This window comes from Falco peregrinus, chromosome 8 (genome assembly GCF_023634155.1).
Source record: "Falco peregrinus isolate bFalPer1 chromosome 8, bFalPer1.pri, whole genome shotgun sequence".
Classification (NCBI taxonomy): Eukaryota; Metazoa; Chordata; class Aves; order Falconiformes; family Falconidae; genus Falco; species Falco peregrinus.
In genome coordinates this window covers 6,470,369-6,491,353 of record NC_073728.1, presented here as the reverse complement: position 1 = coordinate 6,491,353, position 20,985 = coordinate 6,470,369, and the positions used below count along the sequence as shown (strand labels likewise).

General features: G+C 44.2%; 1 protein-coding gene across 3 annotated transcripts in view; it reads right to left on the bottom strand.

Moving 5' to 3' along the window:
* Nucleotides 1-1,287: 1,287 nt before the first annotated feature.
* ADARB1 (adenosine deaminase RNA specific B1) overlaps nt 1,288-20,985 on the bottom strand; it is an 88,003-nt gene continuing 68,305 nt past the window's right edge. For 2 of the 3 annotated variants that reach the window (XM_055812928.1, XM_055812929.1), the window contains one exon: nt 16,633-17,013. In XM_055812928.1, the coding sequence (XP_055668903.1) occupies nt 16,773-17,013 (241 nt within the window). In that variant the 3' untranslated portion in view covers nt 16,633-16,772. Of the gene's footprint in view, nt 7,547-8,243; nt 8,423-16,632; nt 17,014-20,985 lie in introns of those variants that run through there. The other variant, XM_055812930.1, reaches the window with a different exon arrangement.

The window sequence follows — 20,985 nt, the reverse complement described above, 5'->3', positions numbered from 1 at the left end:
TGAGATGTGAGAATATCCACAGAGAATATTGCAATGGGTTTTCTCTCCACCTTCAAGGACAAACATCACGTGTTCTGTGTCTGCTCCCACGCCTTTCGGCAGAGGAGGGCTTGCAGAGGGTGCGAAACCTAAAGCACCGCTGCACTCGCATCCTTTGCACAGCTGCTGCACTCGCATCCTTTGCACAGCTGCTGCACTCGCATCCTTTGCACAGCTGTCCTAGGAGCCTGCCGCGTTGGGGTTTTATTCAGTGTGTCCCTTCTTGGCTGTGGAGTTCCCTGGCTGCCAGCACAGCCTTTCTGTCACAAGGTGGAGACAGCAGACCGGTCTGTGACCAGAGCCAGCTCTCCAGATCCACGCGGGGCCTGAGCAGCTGCCTCCTGCAACCAGCACTGCAGCGGGGCTTGCAGGTACATGTAAAACCAATCAAAGCAACCAGCGCAATGCTGCTAGTGCGTGTGGATTGCTGACAGCGGCTGCGGAGAGCGGGGCGGCGAGGCAGGGCTGATTTTCCCTCTTGTGGTGTACAGGTTCCTGCTGGGAAGGAAAGGCTTAATGGCTACCAGGCGTGTCCGTGGGGCTGCCGTGTGGCCTTGTAAGGGTGAGCACCAGGCTTCTGCTGTCCCCAGCACTGGGGAGCTGGGGTCCACCCCCGGTGGGGGCAGTGCTAGCACCCACAGGGCTCACCCAGCAGCAGGGCTCAAGGCTACAACCACGTAGATGGAGGACGCACGCGTGCAAGTCCCTAGAAGTTAGGGACCCACGCACTTGGGATTTGAGTAAATGACTGCAAAATAAATACCACTTTCCAAGAGCAGCAGCAGTTGCGCAGCCCCCCGCAGCCAGCCGCAAGCCACACATCCACGCCAGAGCTGCAGACCCGTTGGGTATCTTCTCGCCCTCCCCTCGCCCGTGCTCCGGGCAGCGGTGACGCTGCACATCACCCACCGCACCCAGGCAGCGGGCTGCTGTCCCACGGGCAGGGAGGGCAGCTCCCACCTCCAGAGCTTCCCCCTCCCAGCTGCAGGCACCGCCACCCCCAGCAGTGCCGTGCGTCCCCAAGCGTGCACATCCTCCCTCCCTCCTTTTCTCTTTGCAAAAGCTGCGATTTCAGAGATCAAGTTGGCAGCATCACGTAAATACCCTCCGCTCCCTTCCTCGCTAGCTCTTCAGGATGTAACCAAACCCACCATTTTAGGGACACACATGGTATTTTGTGACGTTTCACTTATTTTTTCCCCCTGCCACTAGCCGTATCAATATACAAAAACAATGAGGAAACTTAGCAATGATATAGCTCTTTATATTTTCAAATCTCTGTACAAACATTAATTAAACAAAGCAAGGTAGTATGCAAAACAGTCATTGCTTAGAATAATCGACCGATGGGTTGTGCTTCAGCAGTGACACTGGGATGGGAACAAGTGTGCTGTAAGGAAAGACACAAACCAGAGGTAAAATGAGGTCTCATCTTCAAAATTGGGGTTATGAATGGAGAAAGTAACTGTTGAGGACAGTATCTGAGAGTGTTCTTTAATATCCTTACACCAGGTAGGTAAAGCTAATGTATTCACACCATCACACAGGAAGATTGGGGAAGAGTAACTGCTTAATGCAAATAATATACAGCAATATATATATGTATGTATAAATATATATTCACACACACGTTTGATCTAAAATTTGTTAAAGACGTCTCAGCCGACCTACAACAAAAATGATATCGGTATGGTAACGGTGAAGGTATTAAAAATGCAAAAAATACTGCAGTGACCTTGACTGGGGATCCTTCCCTTCAGAGAACAGAAATTCTTTAAATTGTTACGCCTGACAGCAAACACGGCTCTTAATTTCTCCTCTCTGGAATGACTGAAGAAAACCAAACACAGCTACCCATGAAACTCATTCCTGCACACGCAGATGCTGTTGGCACTATTAACTGTCCGTTTGTGGACAGGCAAGGGGACAGACCTTTGGCTGCAAAGGTTCTGAAAGACACCACATGTTGACGTGATCCAAGGAGAAAGCTCAGGTCCTGTCTGCTCTGCACCAGCGCCGACAGGTTCAGCATTTCAGCTGCAGCTCGTTTTTTACGGCCCCTGTCAGTCTGCATCACTCCTACCACGACCCGCTCCACAGAAACAACGACAGGAGAACTTTTGATCAGAAGCACCATCACAGCTTAGGCGCATGCTGCTAGCAGACATACTTAGGGAAAAGCAGGCCTTAGTTTTATCTACCTGGGTGTGTTTTAGGGGCAAATACCTGCCTAGTGATGAAGCACCACACATCCTGCAGCTCTAAGTACCCAACCCGCCCACCACAGCGACCCACGCAACCTTATTCCCTGGGGGGTTGACCCAAAATCGCTGCGGATACTCCAGAGCAGTTGTTTCCATCAGGGATGGGCGGCGAGCTCAATGCACGCTAACAGATTTCCACACAGCTGGGGCCGCCTGTGCTGCCACATCTCTGGGAAAGGCCGTGGCTGGGAGGAGCCGCTGCTGCCGAGCGGCCAGTTCGTTTGGCCCGTACTCCCCGTCTCCTGCCCAAGGGCCTCTTCAGCGGGAGGGAGCAGGAATCCCATCCCACACCATCATTTCTGCTTTAGGAACCAAAGAAACCGGCAATTTCAATTTCTCTCCCTTCCTCCTCCTGCTGCAGCCAGATGCTGCCTCAGCATCAGCACCGGCCCGAGCCCCTGGCGGGACAGGGACCAAGCCCCGGCCACCGTGCTGGGGTGCAGCGGGGCCCTGCCCCGTGGCACTGTGCTCAGCATCCCTTCCACAAGCCACAACATGTCCCTTTTCACTACTGTGCCTCCGTCACCTCCAGGTAACCCTGGGTTAAACATCAACTCCTCTCCCAACAGGAGCGCGCTGAACAAAGACGTGATCTTTTAAACTCAATGGAAATCACTTAGTATTAGAAAAACACCCCAAAGATAGAAACCACACGGCAGTTCTGAGACAGGATAATTGTATTTTATACGTTTTATTTCTGTGGGGGTTTAGGTTTTAAATAACATTAGACATTTTTGTTCTGACTGTATACCTGAACTGCAGCTCTTCTTCCTTTTTGGTAAACTTTGGGATAATTTTCACAGTGGACAGTTTATGATGATAAAAATGCAAAGAATTCCAAGTGCAGCTTCTCTACAAGCACGAGCCTTCCAAGCATTAAAGCTTAATTGAAGGAATGGCAAGAATAATCTTAGCTATTTAGAAAACCACTGATATTTAAGAAAAAAGAAAAAAAATATATATATCAATTATGTGGTGACCACGACTAAGCAATTCTTAGAATTGATTCTCAGTTCCTGGGTGGTTATTTTTAAAAAGACAGCTTGGTTTCAAAAGGCGGCACTCGTCTTCCGCGAGACACACACTGCTTCGTGCTACCCAGCGCTCCGAGCCCACAGCTTTGTCTCATGCGCTTTCTCACTGAGAGAGCAGGATGAGACGTGGTTTTGCCCCTTGGGCAGCCGGCACTCTGAGATAGCACAGACCCGGACTGATGAAATGCAACACCCACTCCAAGATCCTTAGACTTTCAGCTGCAAGTTATTCTAGATTTAGAGGATGTACAGAGTAATAACACACGAAAGTCTTCTACTCCTGAGTTTCCTATGCAGTAACCGGTCACAAAAAGATTTCTCTAAGACGAGATCGCAATTGCCAGCTGTACGGGAACCCCGCTGCTGTACACCCCTAAGCACGCAGAGTCACAATTACCATCACCAGCTACACGAGGGCAAGCGGGGGCCACCACAGCTATGCAGACATCTACGCCGTTGGGGGAGAACGGTCGCTAATGAGCTCCTACACACGATACACTTCACATACAAGTGGTAAGAAATAATCTATAGTTATTACCAGGTCCTGAGTACAGCCATAATCGATATTTCAAGTGTTAGCTTTTAGGCCCAAATTTTCTTAAAACGATCCTGCAGAACATATATATTTCAAACATCTATATTTAAAATTATCTATTTTACTAACCTACAAACTTTATTATAGCTAGACTGTCATCTGGAGAAAAACACCTTAAATTAGATTTCAAGTATTCATCAACATTAAAGTTGTTACTCTTTAAGTCCTTTGAAGATCCTGAGACAAACACTCATAGTCAATCAAAAATAAGGACAAAATAATAATAATAATTAAAAGAAGCCAAGCAGCTCCCAGAGCAGCATTGCAAGTCCCTGTGCAGGCCAGCTTCCACCCCCCCAGCCCAGGCTTTCCAGCCCCCCAACCCGCCGGGCAGACGCGCAGCTCCCGACAGAAAGGTCGGTCACAACACTGGGCAGCTGCCAGAACCTGAGTTGTCTTATCTTTCGCAGTTGCTTAAAATTATATACATCGCTATCCGTTCGTGCTCGGTGAGGGTGATTTGTGAGGAGTACGGGAGCGGCAGCAATCGCAACTCTGCCTCCCAACTCCCTTCCCAACTTGTGCACATTGAACTGCACAAAAAGTAACAAGCAGGCGAAGGAAGCCAAGCGGTGTTTTATTGACTCCCGGAAGACAGATATGGATTGCATACAACCCTGGAAAACTTCTTCCTTTTTTGAAATCCTGGAATTATAAACAAGAGAACTCATTCCTCATAAATGACCTGACACCATTCCTTCATCAAAAGGTTTTGGCATGGAACGTATTTTCTTTACAGTTTAATTTTTATCGTTCATTCAAACGGCTTAAAAAACTATGTCTATAATAATAATACTTAAATATATTGCTCATATTTGTGACTTCATAAAAAAAATAGTTTGAGCTAATACTTTCCTAGTCATCAAAAAAACCCAGAGAGACACCAACTTTTGAATGAGCACTTCAGAAAGATGGGTAAAAATAATTTGCTGGAAATTATCAACAGACTCCATTAATCAATAGACTGAGCCCCTTAAAAGAGTGTATTTCCTCTAACAGCAGTAATGATCTCAAGGAAACGCGCACGGTACAACCAGCTTTCCCTCGATCCTGCAGAAACATATGCACGTCCTCAGCTACAGCCACAAACAGAATTTCTGCAACACGAGCGAGACAAGGTTGATCTCAAAGGCAAGATGCCTGAGCGCTTGTAAAATCTGACCACACACAATTAAATGCCTTTTAGTTTTCGAATAGGTCAGCCTAAGCCTCAGTCAGATGACAACCGCTAAAGCCTTGTCGGGCTTGCAGAGGCCATGGCAGCACTTTTGGGTTCAATGAGAAGCCGACAGGATAGCTTAAGTCACCAACAAAGCTGAATAACACCGCCTGTCTATTGCAGCTTGCAACATTTGTTCCTCCGGCATCTGGAAAAGGCAGTAACCTCTGGAAGCATCAGACTTTTCCAAGGGGATCACCAGGCCACAAACTTGCTCGCCTTCCCAGAGCAGTGCTCGCTATTACCCACAATACCACCAAAACCGCATTGTTTGCACCTCAATGCGTTACTTCTGAGACACTAACCCAGAGGTTTCAACTAATGCACAAGTAATTTGTGAGCTTGATCATTTTTTGAAGTTGAAAACATGTTCCTACTTGAGCAGTAACACAGCAGCACATCTCCTTGGCATTGGCGATTGGCCAGAAGTGGTTTGACATCAAAGTCTCCAGCACCCCCCAAGTGTTTTCTAACCCCCTGGAGATGCTGGGGCTGAGGTACAGTTCGCTCCAGTCACAGCTTTGTGATACACAGGCTTTGGCCGTGAAGCTGGCTGAAGGAACCCACGCTCCACTCCACAGCCTCCGCGGGTGCGATGGCACAACTCTAAACGGGATCTCTGACCCAATGTGGGTCTAAAAAAGTAACCCTTGGTTTGACTTCAAAGCACGGACCAGCCCGCTGATCTGCTGTCCTGTGAGCATAGGCAAGGGGCGGTGGAGCGGAGGGACGGGAACCAGCAGCTGGAGCAGTGGGTGCACCAACTTGGTTTTGTCAGGCAAACTCTCGTGTCATGAAGCATCACCTTCATACTCGCAAAGGGAACATGGAAGATCTCGGAGATGCTCTTCGGAAAGCACAGGTGATACCTGGATGGGCATGAGCCAAGGGACGTGTTTGGACGCACGCCATGTGAGCAGAGAAGCGACACCGGACACTGGCTCATCTGCTCCTAAATGTCACGTACTAAAAAGTGTTTTTAAAAATGCCTTCTACACACCAGTTAATTAAACTGATCTCACAACATTTCCCCCTTCTATCTTATATTTTTACATAAAGCAGAAGTGTCAACACCTTCAGGAAAAACACCTTTCTAAGTAATCATCACAGCAAATGAAAGCATGTTTGAGAGCAACTTACCTAGTTAGTTTCATGAAGACCATCACACACGTAAAGCTAAACCGCAATGAAATCTCAGAGACACAACAATTTGGGTGAAAGCAGATAGAGCTCACAGGAAAGAAGTTGTAACAACTTTTTGTCCGTACAAGAGCTTTTCATTTCTGACAGGAGAGCAATTAATACCCAGCAAGTGACTGGTTTTGGCAATTCAGGCTTAGTGCCCTTAAAATGAGCAATTTAAAGTTGTCATATTACTGTTACAGTTACGATTGTATTCTGATGAGTTCCTGGGATATACAAATCACCTACTTCTAAACAGGTTTCTGCATGTTATAGACTAAACTTCTTAACTTACAAATAATTATTTTGCTGTTTCCAGTTTACAATGGTAAAAAAAAATGAAGACTTCACAATGTGTGTAAATGGGAGGTAAATGTATTTTTAAAAACAGAATAAAAAGCTGCATGTTAAAAACTGGGTCACAGACTAATAAATACATACATCAAAGACATGAAATTTTCAGCAGCTGGTTTTAAAGAGCAAGGAAGTGGGGAAAAACTAGCTGTCCAGACTCCACTCTGGCTCTGTGATCTATATGATAGAAATATCTGCAGTTCAAAAACAAGTTAACAGAGGAGTAGAATCAGCTTTGTCGCCTATTTTCTTTTAAAAAAATTAAGCTACTTCCTAAAAGTGTGGTGTAAAACCTAGAGAAACTTTCATTTCTTCACGCACTTGATGACACTGAATTAAAAAAAGAAATTATTTTAACCCAGAAAAAATGAGTCATTGTATAGTGTAAGGACAGCCTTACTGCTAGTTTTCTACAGTAAAAGTATTTCTAGAAATACACCAGAAATTACTTTCCCATAACAAAATATACAATTATGTGTCAGATCATTGAGTTTCAATACTTAGGCAAAACAGAAACAGTTACTATGAAGTTTCAAAAAAAAAAAAAAAAACCAAAGGGAAAAAAACCCAACTCCAAACAGTAAAAAGATGTTTTGACCACTGTGGAGATGCCAGAAAGCAGTGCTGGACACCAGGAATTTCCAGAACAACTCCCTTTCCAAAGTGATGTGCAGTCTGTGAATTAGACCGTGAGAGAAAACTGATCCTGTTCTATGGGTTTCTCCACCCAGGCTCCAAGTCCTGCCTTCAGGAATGCTTTAAACAAACACTCTTTGGCAGTTTGATACTCAGTGGCTCCTTGCTTGGTTTCGTGGTACAGGTTAGGCTTGAGGATCTTTGAGCGCAAGCTGGAGGAAAGCTGTGTGGTTTAAAGACGAGAAAAGAAGAGAGACAAGAACCTATTAAGCCAAAGGCTTTGAGAGTGACAACTGTTATTAAAGCAAGGTAATGAACTACTGAAACCAAATGTTGAGGCAAAGGCAGAGGTGTACAGGACTGCTCCTGCCAGCCGTCACGGTTCTGCACCCAGCTGCAACGCCCGCCTCTCACAACGCGTGTCCTTCCGCAGCAGCCACGGCACAGGCACTGCGCACGCCCCTTAGCCCCGCTAGCCTGCGCTTTGCTGTCTCCAGATTATCAGCTTCCTTTGGTGGAAGAAATCTAGACACTCCAAAGCCATTGACAGATACTTTCTTGGAGCTTTTCTTTCTGAGGGGCCAGGGCGAGACCTCTGTAGGTTTGACTGCAGTGAAACGGGGTTTATTCTTCCAAATAAATTAAAATGAGAAGGCAAGCTCAAAAAAGAGAGCACCTTTTGTTTCCTTAGCTATAGATCAAGGATCATTATATCCTTGCATGCATTTTGAACGAGACATCATCAAATTAAAGAATAAGCTAGACAAATGCATTGTTCTTTTCCATTACCACATGGAGCAGTAGCTAACATCAGGCTTAGCTTAAAACAGATTCAGAAAATGGCTTCTGGATATAGAAAGCAGCACACACAGGTATTTAAGTAGTAAGAAGTGGAAAATCTAGCACTCTGGAAGACATACCTTTGCATGAATACGCATCCAGCGGCTGTAAAAAGCATGCTTACAAAGGCGAGATGCACGACCCATTTCATCTTTGCCAGTTGTAGCATTAATAACTTCTAGACCAGTGTCTCCTACTGTCCAGTTCACACTGAAGTTCGGTGCTTTCCCTGGTTGACGGGCTTCTGCATTGCTAATACCTGAAAGAAAAGTGATGTTTAATGAGAATAATAAATACTAACTCTTGATTTTTGTTTTTATTGGGGACTAAGCGATACAGCTACTAAAATCACACTGCTAAGCAGTCTTACAGGCAGCCGTTTTATTCCAAGGACATTCTCCTGCAGATTTTTCACTGACTTGTGGAGATATCGCCATGCACATCTCATTCTCAATCTGGCTAAAGTGCTGTCTCCTTGTGTCCTTCCTAGCAGGGCAGGTGTGCATCGCTGGAGCCAGGAGGAACTAGCCCCCTCAGCGGAGGAGATCCTGCAGAGCAAGGGCCCATGGGCACAGGAACACAAGCGCCTTGCCACATTAATCCCAGGAGGATCTGGTCTTGCTTATAGGGCAAACCAATGGACTAACTGAACAAATTAATCTGCAAATAATTGTGAAGCAGAAAAAAGTTGCTCTGCTCCTGCACAAGAAACCGCCCCTCTCAGAGTCCACTCAGTAGCAGGATGAGCAAGTGTAGGGAAGAGCAGATACTGCGAGGTTTTGACGGTTGTAACTCTCCGATCAATTCCCTGTCACTCTGCTGTGTGAAAAATTAGGTGCAGGTTGCTTATCTCATTTCAAAACGGGTGTGAAACTACGAACCCTGGTCATGTTTCAACTCACATTTACAATTCTGCCAAAAAAAAATGGAGTACAGTCTTATTTGGAGAGGTTGTGCTTATTTAGAAGTGCCTACAATGTGCTTTTTCACTTTCTGTCATAAAAATGGGGTGAGGTCAGAGCAGCGGTACGAGACAGCAGGCTGCCTTGCAGACCAAGATGTGAAGCTGCCTACATTTCAGCAGCTGTCGAGTGTGCATCGTTAAAAGCTACCACTCTGTTTCCTATTTCTCATGGACTATGCTGGGGCATGGTGTGACTAGCACAGGCAGCAGCACCGATGCTGTGGGCATCCAAGTGAGACAAAGCCAGTCCCATCCTCTGTATCCTTCACAGAACCCCCAAACTGGCAGACATTTGAGTCTTTCAGCATAAATCCAGCTGTGCTTCAGCTGCCTACCCATTTTACATGCCCATTGCTACTTACAAAGCCCAGAAATGGCAAGCCACAGGACTCAAGAGGACTCGGATCATTTTGCTCAGATGTTAAATTGTGCAACACCTCTCAACTACGTCTTCATCTCTACTGATGGAGAAGCAAAACACCAGCAGTCTAACCCCAGTGTGAAGCGAGGCTGGCTGGCTGCCTGCCTGCCCAGCCTGCCTAGGGCAGGATTTATTCCCCCCCAGCACTCCAGCACTGCAGAGATATACTGTATATATGACCACAGCACCGTGCTTAAAGATGACGGCAGCTGCTGCCATCCGTGTGCACCTCCTCTCTTGCATGTGCAGCCGGATGGCGCTCGGTGCTCACAAGCAGCAGCCAGGACCATGGGTCTGGGTTGTGCATGCTATGGAAAAGCTGAGGAGCACATCGGTTTTAATCCTGCAGACATCACAGGATGGCAAAATTCTACCTTTAAGACGTCTCAGTTGTCTCACCAGCAAAGAACAAAGGAACAGGGCATTTTTTTTCTTTCCAATAAGATCCCATTTTTACTTTAAAACAACTCTGAGAACCTATTTCGAATCTACTCTGAGGTTATGCTAACTCCTACACTTTATAATATCTAGTAAATTTGGATAAATTGCATGTAAACATTACAGCAGGATGTATTTCTTGCTGATATTTGAAACACAAAAATCTAATAAACAAAATTAAGCCAACCTCAGGCACCCGAGCACTGGCTCAGCACCAGTCTCGTGGCACCTCTGGGCCAGTGTACACAAGACCTATGAGGTCTAAACGACACACTGAAATTGTTTGCTTACTATAATCAATTCCCCATTTAATAAATAAACAAACATTTTGAAATATCAATCATATTAAACTCCCTGAAGCTGTTGTATTTTTACGTTTGGTTTTTGTCAACCTGGTCACTATGACTGATAACCAGTAATTAAGTGAATAAGTAAATAATAAAAAATAATCCTATCATTCCCTATTTTCTTAAAATATAAGCTGAAAAAATCGAGAATCAGAACAAAAGTTTCGTGAAGAGCTCTTTCCAGACTTCTTTTAGGAGAGATGCATCCAGAAGCTGAAGTACAGCAGGATGACACAAATCTACGCCCAGCGATCTGCGAATTGGTGAGCGGGGATGTGGGATTCACACACTGACTGACCCAAGAGGGAAGACAGCGGTCCCTGCTGAGCAGGTACCACCAAGAATCTCAGGCAAGCAATACCTGAGGAAGACCCAGCAAGAACAGGGCTTTATGACAAGAGCTGAAAAGTCCTCATCATAACTTCCACAGTCGTTCCGAGCGGCTGGCAATGACCATGCACGTCACGCCTCCTGAAAACCGGAGCTGCTCATGCACAACACAACTTGTCCTGTGCCACTGAAGTGCAAACACTGCCGCTCCATGAGCCACACAGCGTGAAGCTTGCACCTAATAAATGGTAAATTCTGGGTGCATACAAAACGAATCTCAGCTCTGAGTCTCCAAAAGCGTATCAATTCAGGCTGCTTTTGTTACACTCATGTGTAACAGACCCATGCTGACAAAACTCTTAGAAAAAAAAACTTCTGAGGCAAGAGAGCAAAGAAATTGCTGTCACACGACAAGCAGGTCAGTCATATTCTTTCTTTAATTTAATGATATCTGTATTACTACCTTTGCTTTTGTTCCGTATGCTACTGAACAAGTACAGGGATCAGATATAGTTCATCCAGTACTGCAAGACATCACTTGCTCCTTGAGCCTGCTTCTGCCCCATCAGCTACTCAGAGACCTGGGACATCACAAACACCCACACAAACAAATCAAATAAAGATGAGGAAGCTGAACATCCAGTATGCACCACACTCCCGTGGCAATTACACAACTGCATTCCTTAGGTTATTTTGATGAATTGAATAAATTAAAAAACAAAAAAAACCAAACATGAACAAACTCAGAATTTCAAATAGACTTAAATAACAACACCCTGTTCAGCTGATTAATTATCTGCATGAACCCTGGAGATATGGCAAAATCACTGAAGGTAGATCACGGGTAGCACAGACAGGGAATAAAGGTCATCTCAAGAGCAAAATGACTTTAGGTGGATCATACCTTCCCCCTAAAAATCTAGACGTGAACATAGCACAATAAGTTGAAACTGGTAATGGGAGAGAAAGCTAGGATAGAAAATAAAATATATTATTCTCCTCTGAAGACTGATCTAAGCTATTTAGAGAACACTGCTCAGAACTTATTGTTGAACATTACTATAATGGGGTATAATAAGCACAAGCAAAGGTCACAGCTCTTTGTGCTAGTGCTTATGTAAATAATAAAGCCTGACAGTTCTTTGTGGGCACAGTTCAAAAAAGCTTCATTAAAAAGGAGAAAGAGCTGAAAAACACCAATATGAACAGGGGGATAAAGTACCAAGGAAACAGCCAAAAGAAAATCACCAAAGGTTCTGCAGAAGGATTTAGTTTTGTTTAAAAACATATTTTAAAATGCAAATGTAGACAGCAGCCAGAGGAGTGCTGAAGCATAAACATTTATAATAACCACTCTTGCTGTGGTGGCTGAAGTCTTCTTGCATGCAAAAAATGAATGAATGTTTTGCAAAAAGGGTGGGTGGGTTCCCAGGCTGGAGCCCCTCTTCGCAGGCAACATGCCATGGGAACCGACACAAAGTGAGGTGCCAGTGAAAAGCACTCGTAGGGTACGTGTGTGAGGTAAGCAAACACTGGCTACGGCACCCAGACAACACTGCACCACATTCAAGGAAACTAAGGATGAGGCAGCAGGAACCGCAGCCACGGTACGTATCTCTCCCCTCAAACCACGCAAGTTCTCCAAAACAAAAGGTGGCCAATGCAACTCCAATTGTTAAGGAGTTTAGAGGGGTGCCAGGGAACAGTCAATAAACATGACACCTGCACCAGGAAAGCTGCAGGACCTGCCATACCACCCCACTGGGCACAGATGTAAACACAGCAATACTGAGAAAGACTCCACAGAAAAACGCCCTAGTAACTGAAGACCAGAGGTGGCCAGTGTGACACCAATTCCTGAAGAGCCCAGGGTGCACGAGGCCTGTCTGTTAAATGTCTACCTTGAAAACTGACTTAAGGGACACCTGGAAGGAGATGGTGACCTTGGGAAAAGCCAACACAGCTGGAGACCCTCAAGCTTTGTGCAGACCTGGAAAGTGTGAGAGAGAGAGAGAGAGAGAGTGTGTGTGTGTGTCTGTGTCTGTGTGTGTCTGTGTGTCTGTGTCTGTGTCTCTCTCTCTGTCTCTGTGTCTGTGTGTGTCTGTGTGTCTGTGTCTGTGTGTCTGTGTCTCTCTGTCTCTGTCTCTGTCTGTCTGTGTCTGTGTGTCTGTGTCTGTGTCTGTGTGTGTGTCTGTGTGTGTGTGTGTGTGTGTGTGTGTGCGTGCGCGCATGCGCGTGTGTAAAAACACGGTAAGACTGGATGATGATACTAAATTATTTTAGAAGATAAATAAGGACTTGCAAAGACTAGCAGAAAAAAAGCTTACAACATTGGGTGACGGGACAATAAAAAGGCAGATTAAATTCCTCACAGATAATAGTAGGTAATACATACGAAGAAAAAACAAAGCAATTTTGCATAAGGAGTGCTGGACTTGGATATTAGCATTCAGGAATGAGAATTTCGTTTCTAATATTCAGTTCTACCGAACAGTCAGGTCAATGATCAACAGTAATCAAAGGAAACAAGCTGAATGTTAGGAATTATTACTGAAGGATCATGGAACTGAACAAAATATCGTGATGCCACCATATAACCCACTACTGCTGCTTTATCTTGAGTATCAGGTGCTGCTCTGATCTCACTCGCTCAAAAACACAATTGTAAAATGGATGGGAAGATTCTTACGTAGAAGGGTCTCCATGCAAGGAACAACAAAAGCAGACTAAGATTTTTCAGCTTGCAAAAACAGGACTTGTGTAGGAATATTGCAAAGGTAAAGAAAACTGAGCGCCGTGACAACTGTTTATAGCCTGTACCATACAGAGCACTGAGGAATATCTAATTAAATTAGCAGAAAAGAAATTCCACTGCATGAATCTTTCTAAGTGCTACAGCCCTCCTTACTAAAGGAGGCTGTGGATGGTGAAAAGTTGAAAACAGTTCAAAAAACAAAACCAGGTGTTTATGAATGAAAGATCCATTAAGGTTTTCTAAACACAAAGATTCTCACCACCTGACTCGGGATGTCCCTGACACACAGGGAATTACGCTGCGATTCTGAGGACACCTCTGCAGAGGCTTACTATTTCCTTTTGCTTTTCACTGCCTACCTACCTGTGAAAAAGAGTTCTGGGCTGGATGGATTGTACCTTAGGATCTCGATCTTACCTAATACAGTTCTCATGCTGGTGACAAGATAATCAGCAGATGCGACAGTGCTCCAGGATGTTTCAGACAAGAACTGAAATAGGAAATACCTGCCAGCAGCACCACGGGGAACGGGTCAAAACTGCCAACAACAAAATTTCTGACAATACTCTGGTAAAAGACAGGGAGCTCCAGAGAAACTAAAGCATAAGAAACTATCAACTGACTGGACATCAAAACAGGGAAAACTTTACCTGTATTAATATTATAATCACCACTAAGAGAAAAGGCATTGTCCACAAAAGCAGACACCGCGGGAGGGTTCGGGGCTCGGGTGAGTAGCTGTTGCAGACAGGAGAGCACGTCAGGGCTTAGCCTGCCGTCCGCTTTGTGCTCAGAGCCCCAGCAGACACCATCAGCCCAGGTCCTCAGGCATCTGAGCACACCTACCAGCAACAGGAACCGTAAGGACAGATGCCTGATAAAATTTGGTTCACGCTAGCTGCTGCCAGTGAAGAAAAGCTTGTCTTTTATATGCAATGGGCTCTCTTACATTTAATGACTTCTGCTCTCAAGGATTTTCATGGGTTGATTCTCTGAACAGATTATCTGCTGACCTCTGCCACCCTACTTCCACCTGGGTGAACCCCTTCATGCCCACCTCCCACAATGGCTCCAAAATGTCTGTGCAGATTACCCTGCAGACTAGCACTTTGTTACTGGCCGACTTATACAATCATCCTCATTCTATTTGATTGAGAAATCCATCCCTTTTCAGATTATTCTAGAAATTAACATGATTCAAAGTTGTCTTCTCTTCAACTCAGTGAGAGTTCATGTGCCCTCAGTGCTGCAAGTGCAAAAAGCATCCCAAAAGGCTGGGTCCTGCAACCAAAAGGCTTCCAAGAGTCATCACAAAGAGGGAGTTTTCTACCAGCATAGGGGTTTCTGGCATCCCCTAGCTGAAAACCAACTACTCTGATATGCACGTCCACATTTAACTTGCTGGGCGAAGGAGGTGTAAGTAGAAAATCTTCTATGAGGAAAGCAAGATGATGAAAAGCTGATTTATAGCAGTAGGTAACAATAACTCCGTTTGACTTTGACTTAATGCAATTGTCCCTGCAGACATAAAACTTGTTTTATGAGAGGAAAAAAACCCCAGTTTTTACAGTACTTTCTCAGCTAAGAAGGTGAGACAGCGGGGAAGGACAGCTATTTCTCTTTCAGTTCACGGCAGAAATGAGTCACCATCACACAGTTGTGTGTGTGGTACCAGGAGGAACATAGAATTGGGGACAGGTATTTCTGCGGTGCTTATTCCAGGTAAGAATCCACTGTAAAATGTATGAATCAAAGAGCAGATGGGTAGCTACATAAATGCCCCAGCTGAACCCAGCAGCATTGGTCAGATGACTAGCTTTCAAGGCTGAACTAGTAGAAGAAAACCCATCAACACAATTCTCCCCCCAACCTCCCAAACAAGCTCCCCATACTTTTTTGAGACGTGCATTTCCATGAAAATTCAATAGCTGAGAACATTTCTGAACCCTCTTTACTGCTCAGCAAGTCCTGGCTGAACTGTTTAAACAGAAGGTCTACTTCATGGCAAATAGATGATCTCAATATTGCAGAAAGATATCTTTTAAGACGACAAGGTACTACTATCTGTTGTGAAAAGGATAAAAAACTCCTCCCACCCCACCCCAAACCTGCTGTCTTGAAGAATTGATAAAAATTCCCCCAAATTAGGCAGAAACAGTCCATACATCAGCTACTATGCCCATACAACTATTAAATATTTGGTACTGTGAGTGTTGTAACTGTACTTACTTGCTAATATAAGGACAAATACATTGCTTAACATTTTTATATGTCCTGGTTCAGGGAATCCTTATTAATTACCTTTCTTATCTAAAGAAATGCTGGTTGGTCAATATGCTCTTCCCCCCACTCCCTCCCTAAATCTATTTTAAAAATTCATGTCAAACCTTAAACACGCTTTAAAATACTGATCTTTTTTTTTCCCCTGGAAAATAAACAGACACATGCCAAAAGCTAAGCTCTACAGAACAAAGCAATGCACACAACGAGAGGGAGGAGAAGAGATTTTAGTTTTAAAGCTTTCACAGCATTACTGTAACTAGCAGTTTTAGAATTGAAGACACCTCAGAACTTTCCTTTGAAAATCACATCTCAGAAGTTACAACCTTTTAATTCAAATACTGTCATTCCTCTTAGCCCCACGAGACCCCAGGATCAGTGCAAAGCCAAAGAACGGTACTTAAACGTTCAACAGCAGCTGCAAAAGACAACCGCTAACTACACCGGCTGGGGCTTGCCATATTGCTGTCTGTCAGATATGCTTAATACTCTATTAAATATATTCCAAAAGAATGTGCCATCAGCTTCTGAATGCAGTATTTATGCATTAACCTACAAAGCGGAAATTAAAATATGATGATTACTGGGTCATGCAAAGTTGGGTGCCGTGCTAATTAAAGCTAATGCTGCATGCAACAGAGATTGATGATAAAAAGAAAATACAAACCATGGCAGCTGAGATGTTTAGTTGGTTATTGATCTAGAAATTGTGAACCAAATGTGTCTATCTTGGCATACAGATTAATGATGCATCAGTTCAACAAATATCTGCAATGGCAAGAGAAGTGACAGCGAGAGCTAACACACTATTTCATGGGCGGGAGGAGGTTTCACTAAGCTGGGGCCTTCAACTTGCCTCACATATTGCTAGGGCACGCTCCAGGCAGCAGTTACGTGAAGCTGCACCCAAGGTTTCATAACCCCAGTTCTTTCCATCTTTTAACTCATGAAGGGTCCTTGCTATGGTAATGCTGACCGAGTACCTATATCAGGTTTAGACCATAACTTCTCTCTTGTAACCAGAAAGCAGTTTACTGACAGTACATAATTTGCAAGGTTTTGAGAACTGCAAAATCACATTGCTACTGGAACAGACTTAGTTACCGGCACGGCTTTCTCCATTAGATACTTGCCACTAAGTAAAGGTCTGTTGAGTGTATAAAGAGGTGGTAGATCTTCTATCTCTGCTATCCTCTGGTATACGGCTCTGGATAGATGATCCCCATGATATAAACTCCCCAAGATGATGCTAGAGAAGTAAATTGGCTCCACAAAGAGGCTAAGTAAGGCTCCTTGAATACCCAATACGTTCCACCTAAGAGGGAGGGAAAAACAAAACAAAAAAACAAAAAAAACACTTTCTTTTTAATGGAACAAGTAACATCTGCCAGACATAATAGCAGTCAATCACAATGGACCAGACTTTCAACCCTTCCTCTCGACCAGCACATGACTATGGTAGCACACCTGCCAGAATTTCAGAGATCAGCTTACAGGATGCTCAACGAAATCCTGAGTAAGACAATCTATAGCATCAGGTCTACTGTCAGCATCCACAGGATGCAGACTCCATAACTTTACTTCCCCACTAACATGTTTGGTGATGCATTTTCCAGCACCCTAATGCCAGAGAAGGACGGGATCATTCAATTGGAGAAGGTGAAACTGTGAGACCCTCAATCGGAAACAGCAGCTGATGCCTCCAAGGACACCTGGCAGTGGGCAAACCATCCTTCCCAGGACACAGGAGGGGTTGGTCTGCAAGACCTCAGCACCTCATCACCACAAGGGAAGACTTCTCCTTGACACCCTGGCCAAACTGTCCACATTCTACTGCCAGAAAGGACATACGTAGTTGCTTGCAATATCCACGGGCAGGGACAAAACTGAAAATATGCAAAGAGTGCAAATACCCTTTGCTCACTTTAGCTGCTTCATAAACTCCAATCATAAATCTCTGTCTGCATCACTGTGACCTACACTGGATCAGGTCTGGTGGCAGGGATATAGCAAGCATAGGAGCAAAACACTGAAGTTGTTTTTTTGTAACTGCATTAATTTAATCAAGTTTTGGCTCTCAATCTGTATGTAACAGTTATACAAAGTACTTTTTAAAACCTCAGAGTCTCCTGCAGAGTATTTTCACTGTCCTTGCCTCTGAGGTATACTTGCAAACAGCTTGACACTATTAAATAGCATACTTCAAGCACAACTGCAACACCCAGACACAAGCAGCAGGAAACTTTCTTTTGGTGCTTGAATAGAACAGATGCGCACAACGGAAGCTCTCATGCTCATGTAGAATTGTCCTTATTAAAAGGCCCATCCTAAACCGGGTTGCAAGGTTTCCCTAGCAAAACAGGGAACTCGGATGTTGCTAATGGTCTTTCTTGCAGCTTATGCTGGGATGACATGGCTACGCATCGTCATCAGTTCAGGCTGAATACAACTGCTGCACTGCTGCAAAAACTGAACTACACATGTTGGCTACAAGACTTGCAAAATGTTTTTAAAAACAACAGGCAAAACAAAAGTTGCAATCCAAGGAGACAACTTCTTTGCATATCTTTACTGAGGATGAAAATGGAGTCAATGTGCATTAGCTTACTCACCTGTCATTAAAAAAGTTGGCCCTATCGAATGAGGAAAAATACTGTGCTAATTAAAAATAAGGCATATTTTACATTGAATAAAGACATATTTTGTACAACACTGAAAATGCAATCAGCAACCAAATGTCAAAGTAAAAACATCAGGTGACAATTATTGCTTCCCAAGGCCAAGATGCCTTTCTAAGGACCTTACCATGACTAGGACTTGGTAAGCACAGAGGTATTTCAAGTGCCAAATGAATCACAATACTATTTTCTTGTTATTTGCAGTATTACCTACATCAAGCATAGAGAAGCATATGGACTGCCACAGCCGCAGATAATATTATGGAAGAAACATCTGGAAAGAATTCAAGACTAAGCATTGCAAATTGGGGTCTTACAATTCTATCTGAAACTTGCAGATGCACAAATCGAGCTTCCTTCAGTGAGGCACATCACATTTTACTTTTTAATGGACACTACTTGAGTGACAGATGGACATTTTAAAAAAGGCCAAAGCATTCCTCTGGCAAGCCCTAGCTCCTCAAATAAAACCTCTGCCAGACCTTTTTCTTGGCTTCAGTTTTCAGTATTTCCAGAGCTTGTGTTTTGCTGCTTCCTCCCACAGTTGGTGACCTTCTCTGGCACAGAAAACAAAAGCTGAACTTTGTCTTGCTAAACTTCTTTCGGTTAAAAGAGGAGGAGGAGTGTGGACAAATGAACAAGCTTCTGCAAGGTGAACTGCATGAACTGGTGTTACAAAAGGTACTCTGTGACTGCCCACCCGCCTGCTGTTTTGCTGGGGTGTGCTACATCACATTTACCGCTGCAGTACGTGCTCATGAGCACTGGTTTCAGAGCAGCTGACTTGCTGCAAGGACAAGGTTTGGAGAAACCGTTCATACAAGTGAAGCCTCAAGCTCTGAATATAGATCAGGCAGGGTTAGATGGTGGTTAGGTTTATAAAACTAGCTTTAAATTTCAATGGTTATAATAAAAGAACACATACTTGTATCAGAAACTGGCAGTAATGCAGAGATAAACGTGAGACCCAAATGAAGTTCTGCAGGTTGTAACAGAGTCAAAAGGAAGGACTGCATGAAGACTTTCTTGCTGTTCCTTTTTTATACTGTACTTATTTCTGTCAAACAGTAATTTCTCACTTCCATTAGCATGTACACTAAAAACCCCCTTTATAGACATAAACTGAGAACGAGCTACATGAATACCACGCATCAGTTTTCAAAAGGCCACAGGCGTTGACTCCTGAAATGGTAAAACTGCCTTGTCCCTCCAGTTTACACGCACAAGTTGTCAGAATGCATACCAGCAAAAGCTGTCAATCTAGTGTTAATGTTTACTGAAACCACAACTTCTTCTGAAGTTAACGGGCCAAATTCTGTATTTCACTACAAACTGTGAGGTGCAAAGCAGAAAAAGCAAAATTTATTACAGAAAACCTAATTAAAGTCAGCGTTGTCTTTCCAGTGAAACAAATAAGCATAAGATTTTTTTCTTCACTTTAAAACAAGTATCAGAAAAGAGTTAAGTAACTGAAACGACTTAAATCTAGCTTACAAACTCAAACTTTCTGAGGCTCAGATATAGTTTATAACATAGAAGAGAACCTTTCCGGTGCAATGCCTCACTGCAGCACAGTGGACATAGATCCTGGCCACAGCACAGGACTCATTTAGGAGCATTTGATGGCTCAAGAAAGTGGTAACAGAAGACAACTCTCCCATCGCTAACTCAGCAGTTCCAATCTCTCCTGCACTGTCAATGGGCGAAATTGCAGAGCTCCCACATAAAATGACCTGATCTTGGGTCTAGTCTTACTGGGCAGACCACAGAGCAGACTGGACCCATGCAGTACCTCTTCACACTACTGAAGGAGGACAATGGCACTACATCTGCAACAGAGAAAAGCACTAAGTATGAGCCTAAGCAGAATACAGGAATGCTGCATCACGTCAACAGGGACACTGAAACGCCTGAAGTCAGGTGTGTCAACTAGAGATTTGCCAAAGGGAAAGAAAAACCTCTCAGCAGACATTGAGATTCCCCCCCCACCCAGCGTAAAACTTCTCACTGGAAAAATCTGAGATGGTTGTCTTAGTTGAGCATAAAACCAATGCCTCTTATGACAGTGCTTTTAAGTTACTACAAGAATTTTCTTTCACAATCTTTAAAAAACCTCAAAGTAAGCCTGACATTTAAAATACAAGCTTTTACATCGGTATAAAGCATGAGCCATAGGATTCAGGTCCAGACTGCCAGCACTTAAATACAGGTGCCTTGATTTGAGCTGGGTGTCTAGATCTCATTACAGCTAACGTTGATCTGCTCAGTAGCCGAGTACGACCACGGCTGTTGGGCTGACCAGCTCTCCATCAGCAAGTCGGCCGTCTAAGGGCAGGGAAGCTGGGATACCACGTGTGGATGGGGGATACCTGTGGCCAAACACCAGCCACACGTTCAGCAGTGTGCAATGCTCTTTCAGCTTCAACTCTGCAGTTCTGCAAGTGATACACAGCGTAAGGAAAGGCAACCTGACGTGATGCCAGGAAGTTAAAGCAAAGGCATATTTACTCATCCTGAACTTGCCTTTTGCTTCTGAGCTGCCTTTTGTGAGACAGAAGATCAAAGTCACCAAGCTGTTTGGCTCACTCTACCAGGGGCTCAATGAGGTG